This window comes from Dipodomys merriami, unplaced genomic scaffold (assembly GCF_024711535.1).
Source record: "Dipodomys merriami isolate MVZ:Mamm:240054 unplaced genomic scaffold, mDipMer1.0.p SCAF_40, whole genome shotgun sequence".
In the NCBI taxonomy this organism is placed as follows: Eukaryota; Metazoa; Chordata; class Mammalia; order Rodentia; family Heteromyidae; genus Dipodomys; species Dipodomys merriami.
In genome coordinates, this window is record NW_027205604.1 from 11,921,426 (window position 1) to 11,942,782 (window position 21,357).

At 33.4% G+C, this 21,357-nt stretch overlaps 1 protein-coding gene across 1 annotated transcript in view; it reads left to right on the top strand.

Annotated features, from left to right (window-relative positions):
- Si (sucrase-isomaltase) overlaps positions 1-21,357 on the top strand; it is a 99,594-nt gene that overhangs the window by 64,652 nt on the left and 13,585 nt on the right. Inside the window, exons 32-41 of the mRNA XM_069991970.1 lie at positions 1,094-1,222; positions 2,639-2,749; positions 4,428-4,490; positions 7,905-8,021; positions 10,568-10,655; positions 14,187-14,325; positions 16,855-16,988; positions 18,348-18,382; positions 18,477-18,593; positions 20,919-21,067. Of these exons, the coding sequence (XP_069848071.1) occupies positions 1,094-1,222; positions 2,639-2,749; positions 4,428-4,490; positions 7,905-8,021; positions 10,568-10,655; positions 14,187-14,325; positions 16,855-16,988; positions 18,348-18,382; positions 18,477-18,593; positions 20,919-21,067 (1,082 nt within the window). The remainder of the gene's footprint in view (positions 1-1,093; positions 1,223-2,638; positions 2,750-4,427; positions 4,491-7,904; positions 8,022-10,567; positions 10,656-14,186; positions 14,326-16,854; positions 16,989-18,347; positions 18,383-18,476; positions 18,594-20,918; positions 21,068-21,357) is intronic.

Below are 21,357 nucleotides of genomic sequence, written 5' to 3' on the forward strand. Positions count from 1 at the left end.
CTATATCTCATAATTTTTTAGCTACTAGAAAAAAAACAAGCTAAAGTTGATTACCTGCAAATAATAAATTATTTAACTAGTAATAAATTGGAGTAAATTCATGATTCTCTGGTAAAGTTGTTTGAGGAGATATATTTGAGAATATTATTATTAATTATTGTGATTATTATTTTTATCATTCATGTGGATTGAATTTAGATCCTAGGCACTGTTCCTGAGCACTTTTTGTGCAAAACTAGCACTCTGCCACTTTGAGCCACAGTGTCACTTCCAATTTTTTGGTAATTAAATGAAGAAAAATGTCACACAGACTTTCCTGACCAGGCTAGCTTTGAACCGTTATCCTCAGATCTCTAACACCTGAGTAGCTAGGATTACAGGCATGAACCACTAGTGCCCAGCTCAAACTATTCAAATGTCAAAATACATTTCTTATTTACCAAAAATATTCTTCCAAATTTGTCTTTGATAGGTTAAACAGGACTTATAATAATTGATGGATATGCTAATATCCCTTTTCCTTTCTGCCATTACTCGAATTATTTGAAATTATCTTTGTTGCTTTTGAATGTCCTAGTAATAGAGCAATAATTTGCCTGTTCATACACTGTAGGAAGTTCCTGTATTAATTTATTATAATTTATAATTCTTTGAAAATTACATATCAAAATATACTAAGTTAGGACACTTACTTCCAAATAAAAATGGCTAAGTCAACTCTAGCAAAATAAAATACCTATATAAGCTATTCTCTTATTCGTATAATAATTTATAGTACTAAATTCTACTTTTCTTTTTTTTCCCTTAAATTAGAGAGAATCTATAGCTTTGTCAGACTAGGATGGAAGTTGCTTTCAAACTAGTAACCCTCCTGTCTCAGCCCCCTGAGAGCTGGGATTACAGTGTACCAACAGGCTCAGCTCACTTTTATTACTTGAACCCTCAATTATATATTAATTCTTTTTAGGATAACGTGAGAAGGAACTGGTGTTTTCATATTGCTGTGATTTTTACACATACAGTAGAATACTGCCCCATTGACTCTTATGTGTATGTGTTTCTTACTAAATTGCCCCTATTCTTCGGTTTTCAGGATGTCCAATATACAGACATTGATTACATGGAAAGACAACTAGACTTCACAATTGGTGAAAGATTCCATGACCTTCCTCAGTTTGTTGACAGAATAAGAAATGAGGGGATGAGATACATTATTATTCTGGTCAGTGTTTTTATTTTTTTCTCTTTCAATGTTTTTTTTTTTCTAATGTCATTATTGTAAAGGTAATGAATGGGGGTTACATTTCCATAAGTAACGTAATGAGTACATTTTATTCTATTTTATTTTTGTATGTTTTTTATTGTAAAAATGCTGTACAGAGGGGTTACAGTTACATGAGCAAGATAGTGAGTACATTTCCTATAGACAGTTGTTGCCTAAAATTACCCACTTTCTCCCACTTATCCCTCCCTACTTTCCTCTCCCCCCCTTGAAGTTGTATAGTTCATTTCCAACATAGGGTCAAGTGAATATCATTGTTGCATTAGTTCATCCTTTTTCCTGCTCTTTCTGTGATTCCCTCTCCCTTCTATGGAGCAAATAATCTTGTATACATGACAAAGGTTACAGAAAATTAAAACAGAAAAAAGTAGAAATCACTGCATACAGATCATATTAAGAAATACTTGTTTCCAATTCTTGGAGTTCCTTTTGGTTTGCTTCATTATATATGGTCCTATGCACCTAGCTATTGGACTATTGTGCCCCTGTTAAGAATATCATAGATATATTCTAGTTATTACAAATGAGGCAAGCCTTGCAACCTACCTTTCTTTGGCTTCCTTGGCTTAATATAATTTTTCCAGGTCTTTCCATTTCCTTACGAATGGGGCAATGCCATTCTTTCTGATGGAAGCCTAGAACTCCATTGTGTGTATATGCCACATTTTTTTTAATCCATTCATCTACTGAGGGGCATCTGGGTTGTTTTATTATAATGGTTTGTTCTTCCTAATTGTCTGTAAATGATGATGGCACATAAAGATATTTCAAATAGGAACTATAAAACTTTGAACTCTACTCTCAGTTCTAAAAGTTTCCTTCATTAACATTTCCTTTTATTTAACAATCTTTCCACTACCCGCCTTTTACTTAGTTATATCCTTATGTTGGTAAACCATAAGTTGAAAATTAAAGACAGATAGTTTCTGGTTACCATCCAAGCTATAAATTGACATTAACTTATATAAGTTTCAACAAAGATGGTAGGTTTTTTGTTTCTATATAATTCTGAAATAATTCACTAGGATTGATTTTTATGTTTTCACATTTATACTTTGCCTTTAGGTTAATATTCACTTTCATATGGCGAACAAATTAAGCAAAAAATATCACCAGAGAAATGAAATTAAAACAAGAAAGCATGGAGGAACTTGCTGAACATAGTAACTAATGCATTTTTAAAAGCTCTTAGAATAACCATCTAAGGAAATTAGAGCATAATTTTGATATACGAATAATGTTCATATAAGAGCCATACCTTAGGGTAATGGAAAACTCAAATATTTCATCATAGCTGTCCATGTGGTTACATTTTTATTCCCCATACATCTTGCTTATGTTTTATTTTAATTTTAGGATCCAGCAATTTCAGGAAATGAAACGAAGCCTTATCCTGCATTTTCAAGAGGAATCACAAAAGATGTCTTTGTCAAATGGCCAGACACCAGTGAGATTTGTTGGGCAAAGGTACAAAATCCATGTTTTAAAGAGAGTAATGTTAAAATGGTTACTTCACATCACATTTGGATTTAACTAAAATATTAAAAGTTTATTTGGAGAAGAAAACAAAATGATAATATTTTTATGACTACAAAGGCAATACATACTCTTTGAGTTTAAGTCAAGTGATTAATCCAAATCCTGAAATTAACTGTGTTAGCAACTCAGGAGTCTTTGCTTCAGATCATTTAAGTATTTTTAATTCTCTACAGTAATTGAAAACAGCAATAGTTGTTAAGAGCTATAATTATATTACTAACTTCTAAGGAGTACAACTCATGGAATTTTATTAACTTTATTTTTTATTAAATAATCATATATATATTATTGTAATGATATCATATAGAGAGGTTACAGTTAGATGAATAGGGTAATAAGTACATGTCCTATCAAGCATTTTTACCCCTTTGTTTTTCCCCTACCATCCCTTTCTGCCCCACCTCCCCAACTCTTCCCTCCCCCCACTAAATTGTAAAGTTAATATTCAATATATATTGTACATCTCATAGTCACAGTATGCAGTAAAAACAATGAAATACTAAAATTCACAAAACTTCATGAGGAGGGGCAAAATTAAATATGGTGGTAGTTTCCATATCTTCTATCTAAATTGAGACAATAATAGTACAATTGGTGAAATTTAAACGTACCCCATATATTAGTTAGTTACATTTGCTTGATTTGATCATTAGACTATGATAACAGAATACTCTAACATTAGGAGTAGATGAGTGAAAAGAGCTAAAAACCTTTAGATACTACTTTTGAAGCAGCTTTTACATGACTTTACCAAATAAATCATAAAAATAAAATCTTATGAAAAATGAGAAAATGATAATATTTAAAATCATGCAATAGCAAGGTATGCCATATTGTCTAAAAGGAAGATATTTTCCATGCTTATTTCTGCTCATTCCATATTTCTACAGATTTTCTCCAATTTCCACCCTCCCTTCCTTACTTGAGAGCACTATTGCCCATCAGTCTTTAATCCCTCTCAAAGGATTAAGCTTACTCTAGGGGACAATTTACATTTTCAAATGGTGCCTCCAGCTCCTTCAATTTAGATTCTAATTCTTGGAGCTGGCAGCATGACTGAAATTGGTGTCTGTTTTGTGTATTTCTCCTGTATAGAGTATAGGAAGACCACTTAGACAATGAGTTGGAGTAGTTGGAGCAAAGATTTAACACTAATTTTGCAAATTAATGGATGTTTTGTCTAGGCAAATCACTCCCAAATAAAATCTTCTGTCTTTTCAACTAAAAAATTATATTTATAATATTAATATATACAATATAGTAGATAATATATTATATAATGTATCTGTAGTATAATATATGTATAATATAAATATACAATATATGATAAAATTATATATCATATATATTATATGTGTGCATATAAAGTATCACAAAAATTGTCATTTTTTAATATTTACGTTGGTAAAATTTAGACAGATATAGCAAACACAAGTATTCTGCAGGGGTGCCCATACAGAAAATACTAAACAATAATTGAAGGATTGCTGGTCCAAGGGTCTTGAAATAAGAATAGAATATGCTTTGGTAATATATTACTCTTCAGTGGAATTCAACCAGTTCATATTGATTTTATTTTGAGCTGTTTTCCTTTCTTTGGTTATAGGTTTGGCCAGATTTACCCAATATAACAATAGATGAGACTTTAACTGAGGATGAAGCCGTTAATGTAAGTTTTTTCTTTTTTCTTTTTCTATTTTGGGCTAGTCCTGGAACTTGAACTCAGGGCCTGGGAACTGTCCTTAAGCCTGTCTATGATAGGCTAATGCTCTAGCACTTGAGCCACAGCACCACTTCCAACTTTTTCTGTTTATGTGTTCCTGAGGAATCGAACCCAGGGCTTCATGCACGCTAGGCAAGCACTCTACCACTAAGCCACAATCCCAGTCCCAGTTTTTTCTGATTAATTCTATAACTAAAAACATTCCAGACATGGATTTAACAATCATTTTTGGCAACAGTTCAACTTGAATGCTCTTTTCTAAACAAGAAGTGGCTTCTATATTAAATCATGTTTAGTACGCATTTAACTTTCACTAAAAACAAAAGTGTATCAGTCATTTGATTTAACTGTTATATTTTACTTCATTCAAACAGCCATCACTTTTTTGAAAAAAAAAAAAAAAAAGAACAACTATTATCTGTGGTTAGGGAAATTAATTTGAGGCTAGCAGTTAAATTTAGTTTATACAATAAGTGCATATATTGTAAGGACAATGTTATATTGCCAATTTCCAGAAATTATTTCTCTTATATAATTGAGATTTTATGCCTGTTCTATACCAGTTTCCTACTTTTGTCAATTGCTTCATTGCTGGGTGCCAGTGGCTCACTAATCCTAGCTAGTCAGGAGGCTGAGATCTGAGGATCACAGTTCAAAGCCAGCCCAGGCAGGAAAGTCCAAGTGACTTTTATCTCCAATTAACCACCAGAAAACCTGAAATGGCACTATGGCTTAAGTGGTAAAGTGCTAGCCTTGAGCTGTAGAGCTGAGGGACAGTGCCCAGGTCCAGATTTCGAGCCCCACGACTGACCAAAATCAACAACAAAAAACAAACCAATTGCTATCTTTGGCCAAATAGAATTGTATTCTCTGCTTTTTTGAAATTGACACATCATACAACAAATATCCTTCTCTGACTGGCTTATTTGACACAATATAATATCTACAAGATTCCTTCCTAAAATTGAAACAAATGGAAAACTTATTTCATATATTAATAATAACAGAAAACAAGGATGACAAACCAGAGAAAATATATTTTTAAACTGTCATCCCTGTAGAAATGTTAACTGTATAATAATAATAGATTTACTTACTAGAGAGCTAGAGCAATTATAAACATATGCAGAATTAATCATATCAATATTATTTTCATAATATAGTTACATTATTTATAATAGTATGTTTATTATAATTGATAATATTATCAATATAAATTTTTACTTTAAAGAACATAAAGCATCTGCCTACAGAGCTGAAGTTAGAAATAGATCGCAATCCCTGAATATTTAAAATATTCTATCCTTTATTTTCAGTAAAGGTTAGAAAAACTAGAGACAATTTAATAAGGTGCAGACTTGAGCAACATATCAATTAAATAGCCTGAATTTGTTGTAAATTCCATCTAACTAGCAGCAAGATACAATTTTTTCATTAAAAACTCATCATTCTTCAGCTTAGATTGTATGTTAGTGAATACTGATGTTATATGTTGAGAATATTGATCTTATGTCAGGTACTTTGTTATTAATTTTTTTCTTAGCAAAATAATCTAAGGATAAAAAGCATAATGAATATGAAGAAACAACTTTTGAATAATTAATGGATAAAAGGCTAATTCAAAATGAATTGCAAAGTATCTTGCAATAAGTAATCATTTGAAGCAAGATATTAAAAATATGGGATACGACAAAAGCCATGTAAATAGAGTCTATAATAACAAAGGGAGTAAATGACACAAGAAACAAGAGAACAGTTTAAATTAAGCCCAGAGTTACCATAAGGGAGAAAATGAATATGAAATCAGAATAAAAAATACAGAATAAATTTTTTAAAAAACAGCCTTTGAAAGTATTTAATTTGAATGATTATAAACATTAAATCATTGAGGTTGACATTTATTGTAAAAAAAAAAAAAGGGAGTTTAAATTTTTCTAAAGTATTTCTAATGCAGAGTCAAAAGACCAAACATATTGAAGTATCAAGTTGAGGGAAAACAATCTATTTTATATCTTCTTGAGTGTTTATTCTTGGATGGCAGTGGTAACAATGTAGAAGACATGATTTCTTATTGTAGGCGAAAGGAAATATACTCATTACCTGATTTATAATTATAAATCTCTTTGTTCATCACCTCTCTAATAACAATAAAGTAAATTAGTTTAAAAACATCCCTTAGGCTTCTGTTCCACAACAGGTAAAGAATATTGGATTATATGTACTTGGATTTTTTTTTCTTGGGTAATCAATCATTTGCAATTAAAGGATAAGAACATTCATTTAAAGAAATACAATAAATAGCTGGGCACTCATGGCTTACACCTGTAATCCTAGCTACTCAGGAGGCTGAGATCATGGTTCAAAGCCAGTCTTACCAGAAAATTTCCTGTGAGACTCTGATCTCTTATCAGAAAAAAATTAAATTTAAGAAATAAGATCTGGTGGTGTGCTTCTTGTGATTTATCATAATGATCCTCAGGAGATCTTAACTTAGAAAATATTCACTGACTATAATTCCAGTAAACTTTTATCCTGTGGAGAAAACAACCATGGAGAGGCATGATAAATTGCAGTCTATTCATAACATCTTCATCACCTATGGCTTGCATTTTCTCTGTTCATATTTTCCTGTCATATCCTTGTCTGCAAGTTTCACAGGCAGGTAGTGCATTCAAAGTGTTCCAAGAAAACATTCGATATGTAGCTAGTTTTTTTTTTTAATTTCATTACTTCTCTTTAGTTTTAATTGACAACTTCAGGACAATCTTGTTAACACCATGACATAGAACTTAGGAACTTTTACGTGAAGATTGGCAAGTAGGCATTTCATTTGGTAGGAAATTGAATCAGATCTCTCTTTCCTGATAGTTGGTGGAGAGTTTTATGTGAGAAAGAGAAAAAGATAATGATAGTAGAGCACATGAATTGGTTCAAAGTTCATGGTGTGTGTCTGTACAAGTGTAACTGTAGAACCCTCAAGTATCACAAATGATTGCCAACTCGCAAGATAATAATTATGCTAATAAAGAAGCTAATTGGGGGTGGTGGGAGACCCTGTTGACTGTGAGAGTTCACAAAGGCAGGTAAATGCAATGTTTTCTTATTTTTACTTAAAGTTAAATTTGAATTGCTTCATTCTATTTTATTTTGCTCCATAATGATTGTTTGCAGCAGTTCCCCTCCTCCAAACACCACTGGGAAGGTTGGAGGAAATTCATAAACACTTATGTAACTAAATTGTTATCTGCTCACCACCCTGGTCAATCCCACATGACTTGTGAGTCACATAAAGTCTGAACTGGACACATATGTTCTCGGTGCTGCTTTTCTACATGTGAGTCTGAATTCTAATTTTGGCAGGCCTCCAGAGCTCATGTAGCTTTCCCAGATTTCTTCAGAAATTCCACTGCAGAGTGGTGGACCAGGGAAATCATGGATTTCTACAATGACCAAATGAAGTTTGATGGCTTGTGGATTGTAAGTGAGCTTTAATAAATGTATTTTATGCAGTAAGCTTTAATCAACGTATTATATGCAATGTATTGTATGTTCTATGGGGGGTAATAGTTATGGAACATTTTTAATTGACTCTAATCACATCAATAAAACCTTCTTTGTAAAAGGTAGAATGTTTCCATAGAACTTTCTCATGCAAAGGATGGTAATGCTGTTTGAGCAATTCCATGGGTGTATGGAACTTTTTACTGGAAATTATTAACTTGAATCTAAACCACTCAGCTTTTCAACTTGTTAATAAATATATCAAACTTTTGTTTTGTTTATATTCAGTCAATAAGTCTCTCTTCACTTTCAGCTTTTGTGTAAGAAATAATCTGTTTTGAACATCAAGATGTTGTATTTCAAATAATTTACTGATTTTTAAATGAAGGCTTACAATGTTGATGGGAGGTTTTTATTTTTACACAACAATTTGAGGTAGTATAGAAAGAGTTCTCTTTATCATAAGTAAATATTTAATACAGAAGATTAAATCTAAGCTTGCAAAGATTTTATATGTGGCATTCATTTCTCCTTGCACAAGAAAACATAGATTTTTAGTTGAAGAAAAAAATTATAGTTTTTTATTGTAAAAATTCTGTACAGAGGAGTTACAGTTACATGAGTAAGGTAATGAGTAAATTTTTTTATCGAGCATTGTTGCCTCCTTCTTTGTTTTTCCCCTACCATTCCTAACTCCACTCCCAGACTACCACCCCCCTACCTTGCCAAAGTTGTAAAGTTCATTTTCAACATAGTGTCTTGTACATTTCATTGTTACAATGGGTCAACCTGTATCCTTACTTAAGCATTTTGTTTTTTCCTTCCCTCCCCAAATTAGAAAAGTATATATACAAGATGCAGGGCACCAGAATCAAATACAGTGAAAACAGGGATTATACTGTGGGGGAAGAACTACCAAAGAAACCCCCCAAAATGCATAGTATATTATAAATATGTTTTAAAAACAAGAAAGAAAAGAAACAAGAAAGAAACAAAAACATTTGTGTCCTCATCTTGGAGTTCACCTGAAGAAAAATTCATAAGTATACTGTTATGAACATGAAATTTTATAAAATGTAGATCTCAAAATAATGGCAAGAGAAATAAAATTTATAAACTATTATAAGAGGTTCTTACTGTAACTGTCTTAAATTGGCACTATAATCTAGAGAAGATGTTTACATATTTTATATATTTACATATTTAGGCCTTAGTCTAGTTTCATATGTCTCTGGAGACTAAGAAGTTCTCATTTGAGAAAATAAAATATCACATATTTTTAAAATTTATTTTTTATTAAAATTTTATTGTCAAGGTGATGTGCAGAGGGGTTATAGTTATATAAGTAAGGTAGTGAATATTCTGTACTTTTAAAATTTAAATTTAAATTCAAATTTTATTGTCTAGGTGATATACAGAGGAGTTATAGTTACATAAGTAATGTAGTAAAAATACATTTCTTGTCGACTTTTTTTAGCCCCTCCCTCATTTTTCTTCCACTTTCTCTCTCCCCAAATCTCCCCCAAAGTGGAAAGATCATTTCTAACATACTGTATTGTGAGTATCACTATTGCATTGCTTTCCCTTTTGTCCTTTGTCTCACCAATTTTTTGTTCCCTTTCCCTTCCCTAATTCAGATCAGCGTATATATAATATCCAGTGGACCAAAATCAAATACAGTGACAACAGGGGATAAACCATAGAGGAGAAAAGACACAAAAGAAAAAGTGAAATCATGTAGTACATTAAAAACAACAATAACAAAGAAAAACTTCTTGTGTCTATGTCTTGGAGTTCATTTCACTTAGCATCATCCTATATAGTCATATGTCCATAGCTATTGAGCTATTCTGCTCATTAAACTATCTGCATTTTTAAAGGAAAAAAAGAATTGTTAAGCAGGCAGCTGTGAGAAGGACAGAACTGCTAAGTGATACACTACTATTATAATTTATGCCTTGGGAACATAATTAATTCCACTTCTTTATGCAGAATTCACACTACAGGAGAACATAGTATCTTTTTTTTTTCTCAAAAGAAGGCATAGATAATAAATATGTTAAAGAACACTGAGCTGAACTCCTCAGTGGAACTGAAAGGGTTTATGTATAATTTTTGAAATATGACTATAAATAAGGTTGTTCAAAGCTGTTTAAGTTAGGTGCCCAAAACTCTCCTGTCATCCTAGCTACTCAGGAGGCTGAGATCTGAGGATCACTGTTCAAAGTCTGCCCAGACAGGAAAGTCCATGAGACACTTATCTCCAGTAAACCACCAGAAAATCATAAGTGGTGCTGTGGCTCAAGTGGTAGAGCACTAGCCTTGAACTGAAGAGCTGAGGGACAGAGCCCAGGCCTAGAGTTCAAGCCCCACGACTGACAAAAAAAAAAAAAAAAAAAAAAAAAAAAAAAAAAAAAAAAAAAAAAAAAAAGCTGTTTTAATCCTCTTGCAATCCCAAGCAATTGTTTTCAGAATCTGCATTCTAAATTCCTCAACAAACGCTTGTTGTCTCTCTTTTTAAGGACATGAATGAGCCATCAAGTTTTGTAAATGGAACAACTACTAATCGGTGCAGAAATGATCGGTTAAATTATCCACCTTATTCTCCAGGTACTATTTTATTGATATACTCTGATATGATCCTATTATGGTAGTGTGGCTTATTATGGATAAAGTGTGTGCTTACCTAAGGATTCAGGGAAAAACATTAATATCCTTTTCTTTTCTTTTTTTGCCCATCCTTGGGCTTAAACTTACAACCTGGATGTTGTCCCTGAGCTCAAGGTTAGCTGTCTACCACTTTAGGCACAGCACCATTTCTGGAGATCAGAGTCTTTTGGACGTTCCTGCATGAGCTGGCTTCAAACCATCATTCTCATATCTTAGTCTTCTGAGTAGCTAGGATTACATATCAAAGCCACCAACACCAGGTCAAAAGGTTCATATTATACTTCACACATTGAACTGCATCTTTGCCTATATCAACGTTACTTAACACTATTTTGACAGAAAAAAATCAAGTAATTTTAATTTGAACCACAACATCTAAATTGGTTTGAAAATATTTTAAAATTGTTATTATAAAGGAGTTGTTCAGAAGTGCTCCAATTACATAAGTCAGGTAAGGAGTACATTTATTTTTTCTCTTCAAGATTTTAGAAGATTTTTTATATTAATTTTTTATTGTGAAAATACCATACAGAGGGGTTACAATTACATGAGCAAGGTAATGAGTACATTTCTTATCAAGCATTGTTGCCTCCTCCTTTGTTTCCCCTTCCCATCCCTTCTCATCCCTTCCCATTTCCACTCCCTACCTCCCTCCCAGCGCCAAAGTTGTAAAGTTCGTGTTTTCGATATAATGTCTTGTACATCTCATTGTTGCAATGGGTCCACCTGTATCCCTATTTAAACAATTTGTTTTTTCCCTTCCCCTCCCCAAATTATACCAACATCAAATACAGTGAGAGCAGGGGTTATACCGTGAGGGAGGGTCATACAAAGTTGAAAACTGACCCCTCTTCTCTTGCTCTCTTTCAGTTTTTCCCACCCATCCCCACCCACAAATTGTATAGTTCATTTTCAACACGGTTTCTAGTGAGTACCACTGCTGGATTTGTTCACCCGTGTCCCACATCTCTTCTTTGGAATTTTTTTTTTTTTGGTTGGTCGTGGGGCTTGAACTCTGGGACTGGGCGCTGTCCCTATGCTCTTCAGCTCAAGCGAACACTCTACCACTTGAACCATAGCGCCACTTCTGATTTTCTAGTGGTTTATTGGAGATAAGAGTCTCACGGACTTTCCTGCCAGGGCTGGCTTTGCGCCGCGATCCTCAGATCTCAGCCTTCCTAGTAGCTAGGATGACAGGCCTGAGTCACGGGTGCCCAGCTTTCTTTGGATTTTTTATGCTGAATTTTTATTTTATGATTTTACATAGACTTAAATTTTTACATATGCCTTTGGATTAAAACCAAACTTGTATTTAAAAAAAGCGAAAAGTACCTGGCTCTACTAGCTTGGCGCTAGTGAGCCGAGGATCTCACTATCCTTACTTTGTCTTGTCTTGCAATCCTCCTGATTATAAGTGTGCAGTAGCTAGAGTTGTTGTTGCTGTTATTTGGGCATGGGGCTTGAACTCAAGCCTGAGCCCTTTTGCCCAAGGTTAGCATTCTATCCCTTTGAGCCACAGCTCCACATCAATTTTTTTTATTGTGAAAATACTGTACAGAAGGGTTACAATTACATGGGCAAGACAATGAGTACATTTCTTATCAAGCATTGTAGCCTCCCTTGTTTTCCCTTCCCATCCCTTCCCATCCTCCCTGCACTCCCCCACCCAATCCGCCTCCCCCCCCTCCACCAAAGTTGTAATGTTCGTTTTCGACATAATGACTTGTACGTCTCCTTGTTGCAATGGGTCCACCTGTATCCCTATTTAAACGATTGGTTTTTCCCCTTCCCCTCTACACATTATACCGACATCAAGTATAGTGAAATCAGGGGTTATACCATGGGGGAGGGACATACAAAGCAACAAAGAAATCATCTTATAAATATGTTAGAAACAATCGCATGAAAGAAACAAAAAACATTTGAATACATATCTTAGGGTTCATTTCCCTAACATTAACTTATCTGACCTTTTCTGCTTGACTCATACATATACTAGATATTGCAAATAAGGGAAACCATGAGACCTATGTTTCTTTGGGCCTGGCTTACTTCACTTAATATAATTTTTTCCAAGTCTTTCCATTTCCTAACAAATGGGGCAATGTCATTCTTTCTGATGGAGGCATAGAATTCCATTGTGTATATATACCACATTTTCTTGATCCATTCATCTACTGAAGGGCATCTGGGTTGGTTCCATATCTTTGCTATGGTAAATAATGCTGCAATAAACATAGTTGTGCTGGTAGCTTTAGTGTGGTCTTGTTTGTGAACGTTTGGGTAAATGCCCAAAAGTGGGATTACTGGGTTTTAAGGGATTAACTGGAGATCAGAGTCTCACAGGGACTTTTCTGCCTGCACCTTCCCAGACTTTTGTAAACAATTCTTGTTAAGCATTTAAAAAATACTTATTTGTTTTTTAAAGTGAGGATAAATGGAAGCTAGATACTTTTTTTTCTGCTAAATGCCGAGCTAATCTACTAACGTATAAAAGGACAAAACAATCTTTAAAAATACTTGCCTGGGACCAGTGGCTCATACCTGTAATCCTAGCTCCTCAGGAGGCTGAGATTTAATGATAGCGGTTCAAACCAGCCAGGGCAGGAAAGTCTATGAGACTCTTAGCTCCAATGAACCACTCATTGGTTCATAAGTACATTTCTTATCAAGCATTGTTGTGTCCTCCTGTGGCTCAAGTGGTAAAGTACTCACCTTGAGCTGAAGAGCTGAGGGACAGCACCCAGGCCCAGAGTTCAAGCCCCATGACTGACCAAAAAATTAAAAAATAAATTAAAAAATAAAAGGATAATAACACAAAGTGAGAGCTTAGTGCTACTAAATAGATTAAAAAAATAAAAGTTCACTTAGCACTTTCCAAGTACATAAAATAGTATATTTAGGGTTTCTTAGATGTTTATTAAAATTCATGTAATTGAGTTATAATTAGAGACTAAGTGTGTATATTTATAAATATAAAACTTAGAAAGCATATAGAAATGATTAAAAGCTAATGCATATTTTTAAACACTGATCATTTCTGGCTAAAACAATATATCAGTGTGTACAAGGATATAATTTGATATCCTTGAAAATGTTCTGGTATTCAATGATATTGTGAACATGAATAATCTATGACTTCATATTCACTTAAGATAATTTAATAAAATTATTATGAAAAAATTAATAATAGATATGTCAAAGCATTTAAAATAGTGGATTCTTACTGTAAATACTATTCTTATTGTATATAAGAGATATTACAAATTTCTTGTGCTAGATATGCTAATAACTTTAGAATACCTTTTCCACAATACACTGATGAATCAAAACACCACACTGTACAAATAGATGCAATTCTTATTCCCTCAAATTAAATGAAAAAAAAAAAACAAGAATATATAGGTAAGAGGTACAGCATCCTTTCAGTGATAGTTATACTACTTTAATGTTGTCCCTGATTTCCTTCAGCACTTACAAAGAGAAATGAAGGATTGCACTTCCGAACCATGTGCATGGAGACAGAGCAGATTCTCAGCGATGGGTCTTCAGTGCTGCATTATGATGTGCACAACCTCTATGGATGGTCCCAGATGAAACCTACTTATGAGTAAGCCACAGACCACACTTGAATGATCTTTAGACCATTTGGACTTAACTTTATATTATCTATCTATCGTGAGAAACCGTTGGCCTTCTCTCATAGCTCTTTCTCTCCTAATGGTCTTCTCAAATTGACTTCTTCCCCCAGGAGGAATCAAAGATAATCTATCTATCTATCTATCTATCTATCTATCTATCTATCTATCTATCTATCTATCTATCTATCTATCTATCTATCTATCTATCTGTCTATCTGTCTGTCTGTCTGTCTGTCTGTCTGTCTGTCTGTCTGTCTGTCTGTCTGTCTGTCTGCCTGTCTGTCTGCCTGTCTGTCTATCATTTATTGATCTACATCTATACACATCTTTCATCTATAATCTACCTATACCTATCTGTTCATCAATTTTCTATTAATCACACATCTACATCTATTTATATCTATCTTTTATTCACTAGTTTACATATATGTATCTATCGGTCATCAATAACCCACCTATGTACATCTTTGTGTCCATCCATCGTCTATGAATCAAATATCTACATCTATTTATATTTACCTACCAACCTATCAATCATGTATCTGTCGACCAATTTACATGTACCTTCTTCTGTGTTATAGACTACCTACCTATCCATCTTCGTATTCTCTCTCTTTATCGGTCCCTCATATATGTGGTATCTATATATCTATGTGCCTATGTATCTGTGCATGCATGTATGTATGTATGTATGTATGTATGTATCCTTTGGCTTTATTTTTTAAAATTCTCATCAAGAACATTTTATTGTATGGTTTACCAAGAAAAGGGCTCATGCACAGTGGCAAGCAAACAACGTAATTTGATGATACTGACCAAAGAATATGCCCTGGGCTAAAACTGCTTATAAATCATTTGTTAGCCATGACAGCATGTCTAACTGAGCCTAGACTTCTCATTAATATTCTTCCTAATCACCTTGATTTTTTAAAAAAAACTCATCACTATGCCAATAATATGGAATGTAGACTGCTCTCTGCCAAGCAAGAATTTAATACACTATACAATAAAACTTCCTCAAGTGAAGCTGTTGATGTCTAATTCTGAGTATCAAAAATAAACACATTAGAAAAATTTGGCTGCCAAGCAACATGGTGACTCTGGAATGTAATCTTAAAATCACTTAACTAAAAAATATTAAAAATTAAATTACGATTTGGTAAGTGGTGAGTGGGCAAACTATTTCATGTTAATGAATATATACAATTTTGTCTCAGTTGTCAAAGGATGGTTTAGTATATCATCTTTTCTATCTAATATATTCATAGCTTCCTGTCATTTTGTTTGAGTTGTTTGCTAATTAAAAACAATTCTTGAGCTGCTTTTTAGATGCCGAGCACTGTGGTAGGTTTATAACTTATGAGATACAAGGAATACCAGAGGTAATACTTGACATTAAAAATTACAAGGACTCGAGGCTGTTATTACATATACATAAACCTCTTACCTCAAACAGTGCTGTTCTTGTTGCAGCAAGAAAGTTATTTCATACTAGCCATAATGCTTGCTGATAAACAAAGTCTTACTAATTAGGCATCTGAGTTTGAGATATGCTCTCTAGAGATATTCTGTAGTTTGTATTCATATAAAATTGTTTTAAATAATTCTAATACTTTTCTACTTTGTATTGTATTGAGTTTTTTCCATTTAATAATTTTGTAATATTCTACAATCAGGACATGAGAGAGAAGTTAGAGAGAAAGATAGAGAGAGTAGGAGAAGGTAAGAATAGGGAAAGAGATAATATATAAAGGTTTGCATTATTTCACTAGATTGTGTTTTAAAATACACACGTCATTAAAGTCAACCTCAGAGACTTGAAAAACAAAAAAATTATGACCTAATTTGTTGCCTTGATGGTATCTTACTAGGGATAGATAATAAGGTCTCTAGATTTATTTTTAAGATCCATCAATATCTTATTTCCTTTAGTCTATCCTGCTAAACAGGAGCACTTTAGTATGATTTTTCTGAACAGTATTATTATTTTTTTTTTTGGTGGGTCGTGGGGCCTAAACTCTGGGCCTGGGTGCTGTCCCTCAGCTCTTCAGCTCAAGGCTAGCACTCTACCACTTGAGCCACAGCGCCCACTTCCAGCTTTTTTCTTTTTGCTTATGTGGTGCTGAGAATCGAACCCAGGGCCTCAGGCATGCAAGGCAAGCGCTCTACCACTGAGCCACCTTCCCAGCCCCTGAACAGTATTATTTTACAATGGCTTTTATGTGATATGAGTGTTAAATGTTCATAAGTTATAATTTTAAAAACTGGAACATCAGTAGATAGATTTTATTAAAAATAATCTATGTAAAATTAACATTTTAAAATACTCAGTTAATACTCTTAATAGTTGAACTGACTATTACTGAGTTATAAAAACTTTTTTGACTAAGAGACAATATAAATGCACATGCTTCATCTCCATGAAGTGGTCCTTAGTGGAAATAGATGAAGATCACACCTTGTGTAATAAGAGCTCACAGTACTTCCTGGCCTCTTAGTGCACTGCAGAGGACAACGGGCAAAAGGGGAATCGTCATCTCCCGCTCCACATATCCCACCGCCGGGCGCTGGGGGGGTCACTGGCTTGGAGACAACTATGCCAACTGGGAAAATCTGGACAAATCCATCATTGGTATGTGATAATCTCCAAAGTTTTATAAGTGTTCTGTGGCATTTTCTCTTGGTGCTGTTTCAGACAACACTTATATCACCAGAATTATTCTTTTGGTAGTAGTTTGACTTAGAACAACTAAAATATCAGTGATACAACAATGATAAAAATGAGTTCCAATGAGGAAGACCAGTCAAGTGCAAACATATTATTCAATGTATATATTTTTAAATGGAGCTATGCATTAGAGGAAATGGATGGGATTGGCAGAGGTGGCGTAGAATTAAGATAAACATAAACTGATATGATGAAGTGAAATACCTCTGTACAATTACTTGATGATAATAGAAGTTTTTAAAGGAAAGAGTTAAAGTATTAAAGTTGCCAATTTCTAACAATGTACCTATAATCAATCTATCTATCTATCTATCTATCTATCTATCATCTATCTATCTATCTATCTATCTATCTATCTATCTATCTATCTATCTATCTATCTATCTATCTATCTATCTATCTATCTGTCTGTCTGTCTGTCTGTCTAAGAAATGATATTAGCCTTAATGTAGGATCAAGAATATTGCTTGTAAATAAGAATAAACGATATGCAAGTGATTTACATTGAAAATATAGTCTTTTCCCTTTGGCCTCAGCTTCGTAGTTGAACAGAAAAGGAAATGAGAAAAAAATCTAATGCTAAGATAAGAAATGTGGAAAAAACTGTAGATTGTAGGCAATAGAAATCATTGAAAAATGGTAAGGAATACAACATTTCTGAATAAAATTAAAAAAACTTATATTAACAATGATACAAATAGATAAATTAGATAGTATTATTTTAAGTATTTTTTCTGTTTTCTGTTTTGTCTTAAAATTATTTTCTGATGATCATTTCAAGGAAAACAATGTACAAACATATTCCTTTAACAAAGAACTATACCATAGTTTTATTGAAGTGATAAATTCTTACAAGATTTTATTTAATGGAGATAATTCATTAGATTTTAATGACAAGACCTTTAGTGACATAGCTACAGAAACAAACTGATTAATTTCACAAATAAAATTAGAAAAACCACAGCTGCTTTCTTCTCTATTATATAATATGTTTAAGAAAGATTTGTGCATTGAACATATCTTATTTCAAGTGTCAATGAAGCTTATTTTTATAAATAACTTGTTTTTATAATATTTGTTAATGTTATAAAGTAAAAAAAAAAGCTTGAATTTTATACGAAGTTGGAGAGGCACATGTGAATAATCCAAACTAATTTCGCTGAAAATGAGTAGATATTAAAAGATAGTAAGCTTATTAAAAGAAGTAATAATTTTATAATGTATAAGATTTAGCTTCCTAAAGTTATTCTTTCTAATGTTTAGGTATGATGGAGTTTAGTCTCTTTGGAATATCATATGTAAGTATGTCTGTTTATTTTGTCTTCATTGGCAATAAATATACTTTAAAAAACCTATTATTCAAAATAAATTAAATACAATACTATCTTTCAGACTGGAGCAGACATCTGTGGTTTCTTTAACAATTCCGAATACCACCTCTGTGCTCGCTGGACGCAGCTGGGGGCCTTCTATCCCTACTCTCGGAATCACAACATCGCATTTACCCGAGTAAGTCATCCTTGTGATTCCTCCAGCCTTTTCTCCCAGCCAAAAATAGATATGTTTCAGAAGACTGTATCCCTCCTGACTGACTTCCGTGTTAATGCTTTGAATCTCTTCAGACCTATGAAGGATACCTCTTGTCACAATACTGGAGAATTTTCTGACCGAAAGACTTCTTCATTCTATTTCAGGGTACATGGCAGGATTAGTTAATCTACTTTACTATAATAGTTCTGTACAATTTTATTTTGTAGCAGCCAGAGAATAATGTGCCTCTGGAACTTCTTTCATACTGAAAAGAACAAGTAAACCTGCTTCCAAGTACATAATTGGAAAGAAAGCCATTTGTAGTAAGGATGGGGTGGATAGGCTGAAAAGGAAAATGTTATGAATATGGAGTTGATAATCAAGAAAACAAGGGAGGGGATTCATGAGAAGTAGCTTCGGAGGCTGAGCTTTAGTAACACACTGAGAAATATGAGAGACACAACTATAATGCTTGAAAGGTTATCAAGTTAGAAGAAATATGTATCTCAGTGCAACATTTGCTGATCATCACTTCAGTGAAGGAGTTGGGAAAAAACAGGAATAAGAAAAATCCTTATCATAGTAGGTTTGAAGGCAGCTGCTTTCAATGACGAAAGACAGGATAGTTCCCACATTTGAAAGTCAGAGTAGATACATATTAAATGAATTAGGGGTGTTTAAATAAGAAACCTGGCTGTTGATAATACAATTCAGAAGGCTGTAGTATTTGGGGACTAGGGTATGGATTAATAAAAGCAAGGACATAGACTGATTAAATAATATTTCCTCAAAGTCTACCATCAAATATCTACAGGCTATTCCCAATGAATCATTATGTCCTAGAAAGACTTAAAAAAGAGGGAGAGAGAAAATTTGTCTTATGTCGGATGTAAATACCTGATAGACCTTTATGGTGTTCTGTGGAATTTTGACTGAAGTGATACTGGAACGAAGACTTGAGTGTGTGAAAAGGGCCAATATCAATGTGGAAAAGAGAATTTCAGGTATAAGGAACATTTGCAAGTTCATAAAATGGTTGGAGTTTTTGAAGACAGACTAAATAGACTAGGAGACAAAGAATGAGCTTTTATGAATTAAAACTGCAGAAGAGAAACTTCATTTCAATTAAACATGAATCCGTGGACTCAAATTTAAGAATGGACGGTGGAAATTGAAGGTGGTAGCTTATACCTGTAATTTCAGATAGTTGAGATGGAAAAATTTGGAAGATTTCTGTTGAAGATCAGCCTATGCAAAAATAAGCAAGAAACCATCTCAATCAGCTGAGTGTAGTGTTACCTGTGGAATTCCATATTTCATAGTAGTATTTCAGTCAAGAACGGAATGCAAACATTATGAAACCTTATCCACAGCATAACTAAACTACAAAGCTTTGACAGAGGTGGCTTAAAGAGACAATTTCTTGCCACAAAAGCCAGGCTCTGAGTTTAAAATCTTAGTATTCTGCTCAAAAAGAATACATTGTTTAGCTATGATCTTTTCTTTTTTACTCTACTCTGCGAATAGTAGCAATAGTATTTTGTATGTATTTTAATAGTTCCAGGTCGACTTTTACTTTCAAGTCTATTGAGATCCTAGCCCTTGGAAACTAGAATGATCACTCATTCAATATTCAAACTTTCTCTTCCCCAAATCTAGGGAAGTGGCTAACTCCATAAATATAATATCAATCTGTAAAGCTCTTGTATCTCTGCTATCAAAATAGAATAGTTACCGTTATCTTATATTTTTACTCACAGGGACAATGATAAATGTATAGGATTTTGGAATTCTCAGTTTTAGTCTTGATTCATGGAGTAGGCATTGCAGACGAGTCTTGAACACATGCTTTAACTTCACCTTGCACCCTATCTTCCTTTAGATGTTAGTTATTTAGTATTATAGTCTATTCATATCTCATGAGAGGTATAATGTGAGGGCACCATGATACATTCTGTATTTCATTATTTCAGTATAGCATTATGACATAGCATTATCAATCATGTTAATTCCATCCCAGATGACTTGCTCTGCCACTGAGTAGCACCATTGTTGACTATGTATTTGTTCTCATTTATTAAAAGGAAAACTTTTACTTGTGTAGGGTTAGCCTTGGGCCAACATGGCATAATAAAATACTGACATCTTTTTCTTAAATCATAAGAAGTAGAAATATCCTAGCATATGGTTCCTGTGAAGAGGTACAGATAACATGACAGAGAATCCATAAAACTTATTTTGTTCTCCATGTAAGTATTAAACAGAGATAATAATTTATGTCTACTTAATTGTGTTTTGTTTCAGAGACAAGATCCCGTTTCCTGGAATACATCTTTTGCCGAAATGTCAAAGCATGTCCTGGAGATTAGATACACTTTATTGCCCTATTTCTACACACAAATGCATGAAGTTCATGCCAAGGGTGGCACTGTTATCCGACCTCTTTTGCATGAGTAAGTAAAAAGGCACTTTCTTCCTCCTATAGAGAAATAATTTCCATTTAATTTGTTCAAATCACTCTTACAGTGGAGGACTTTTGTTGGAATTTTAATATTCATTTGGGTTAATAAAGTATTTAAATGAATACATATAGTAATCACATGAATATGATGCATTAGCTGAGGAAACAATAATTTATTATTAAACTGCAAAAACCAATTTTAAAGTGCTTACAGTGTGCCAGACACTGTTCTAAATGCTTTATGTGTAATATATATCTATAATTAGAACATTTCAAAAATTC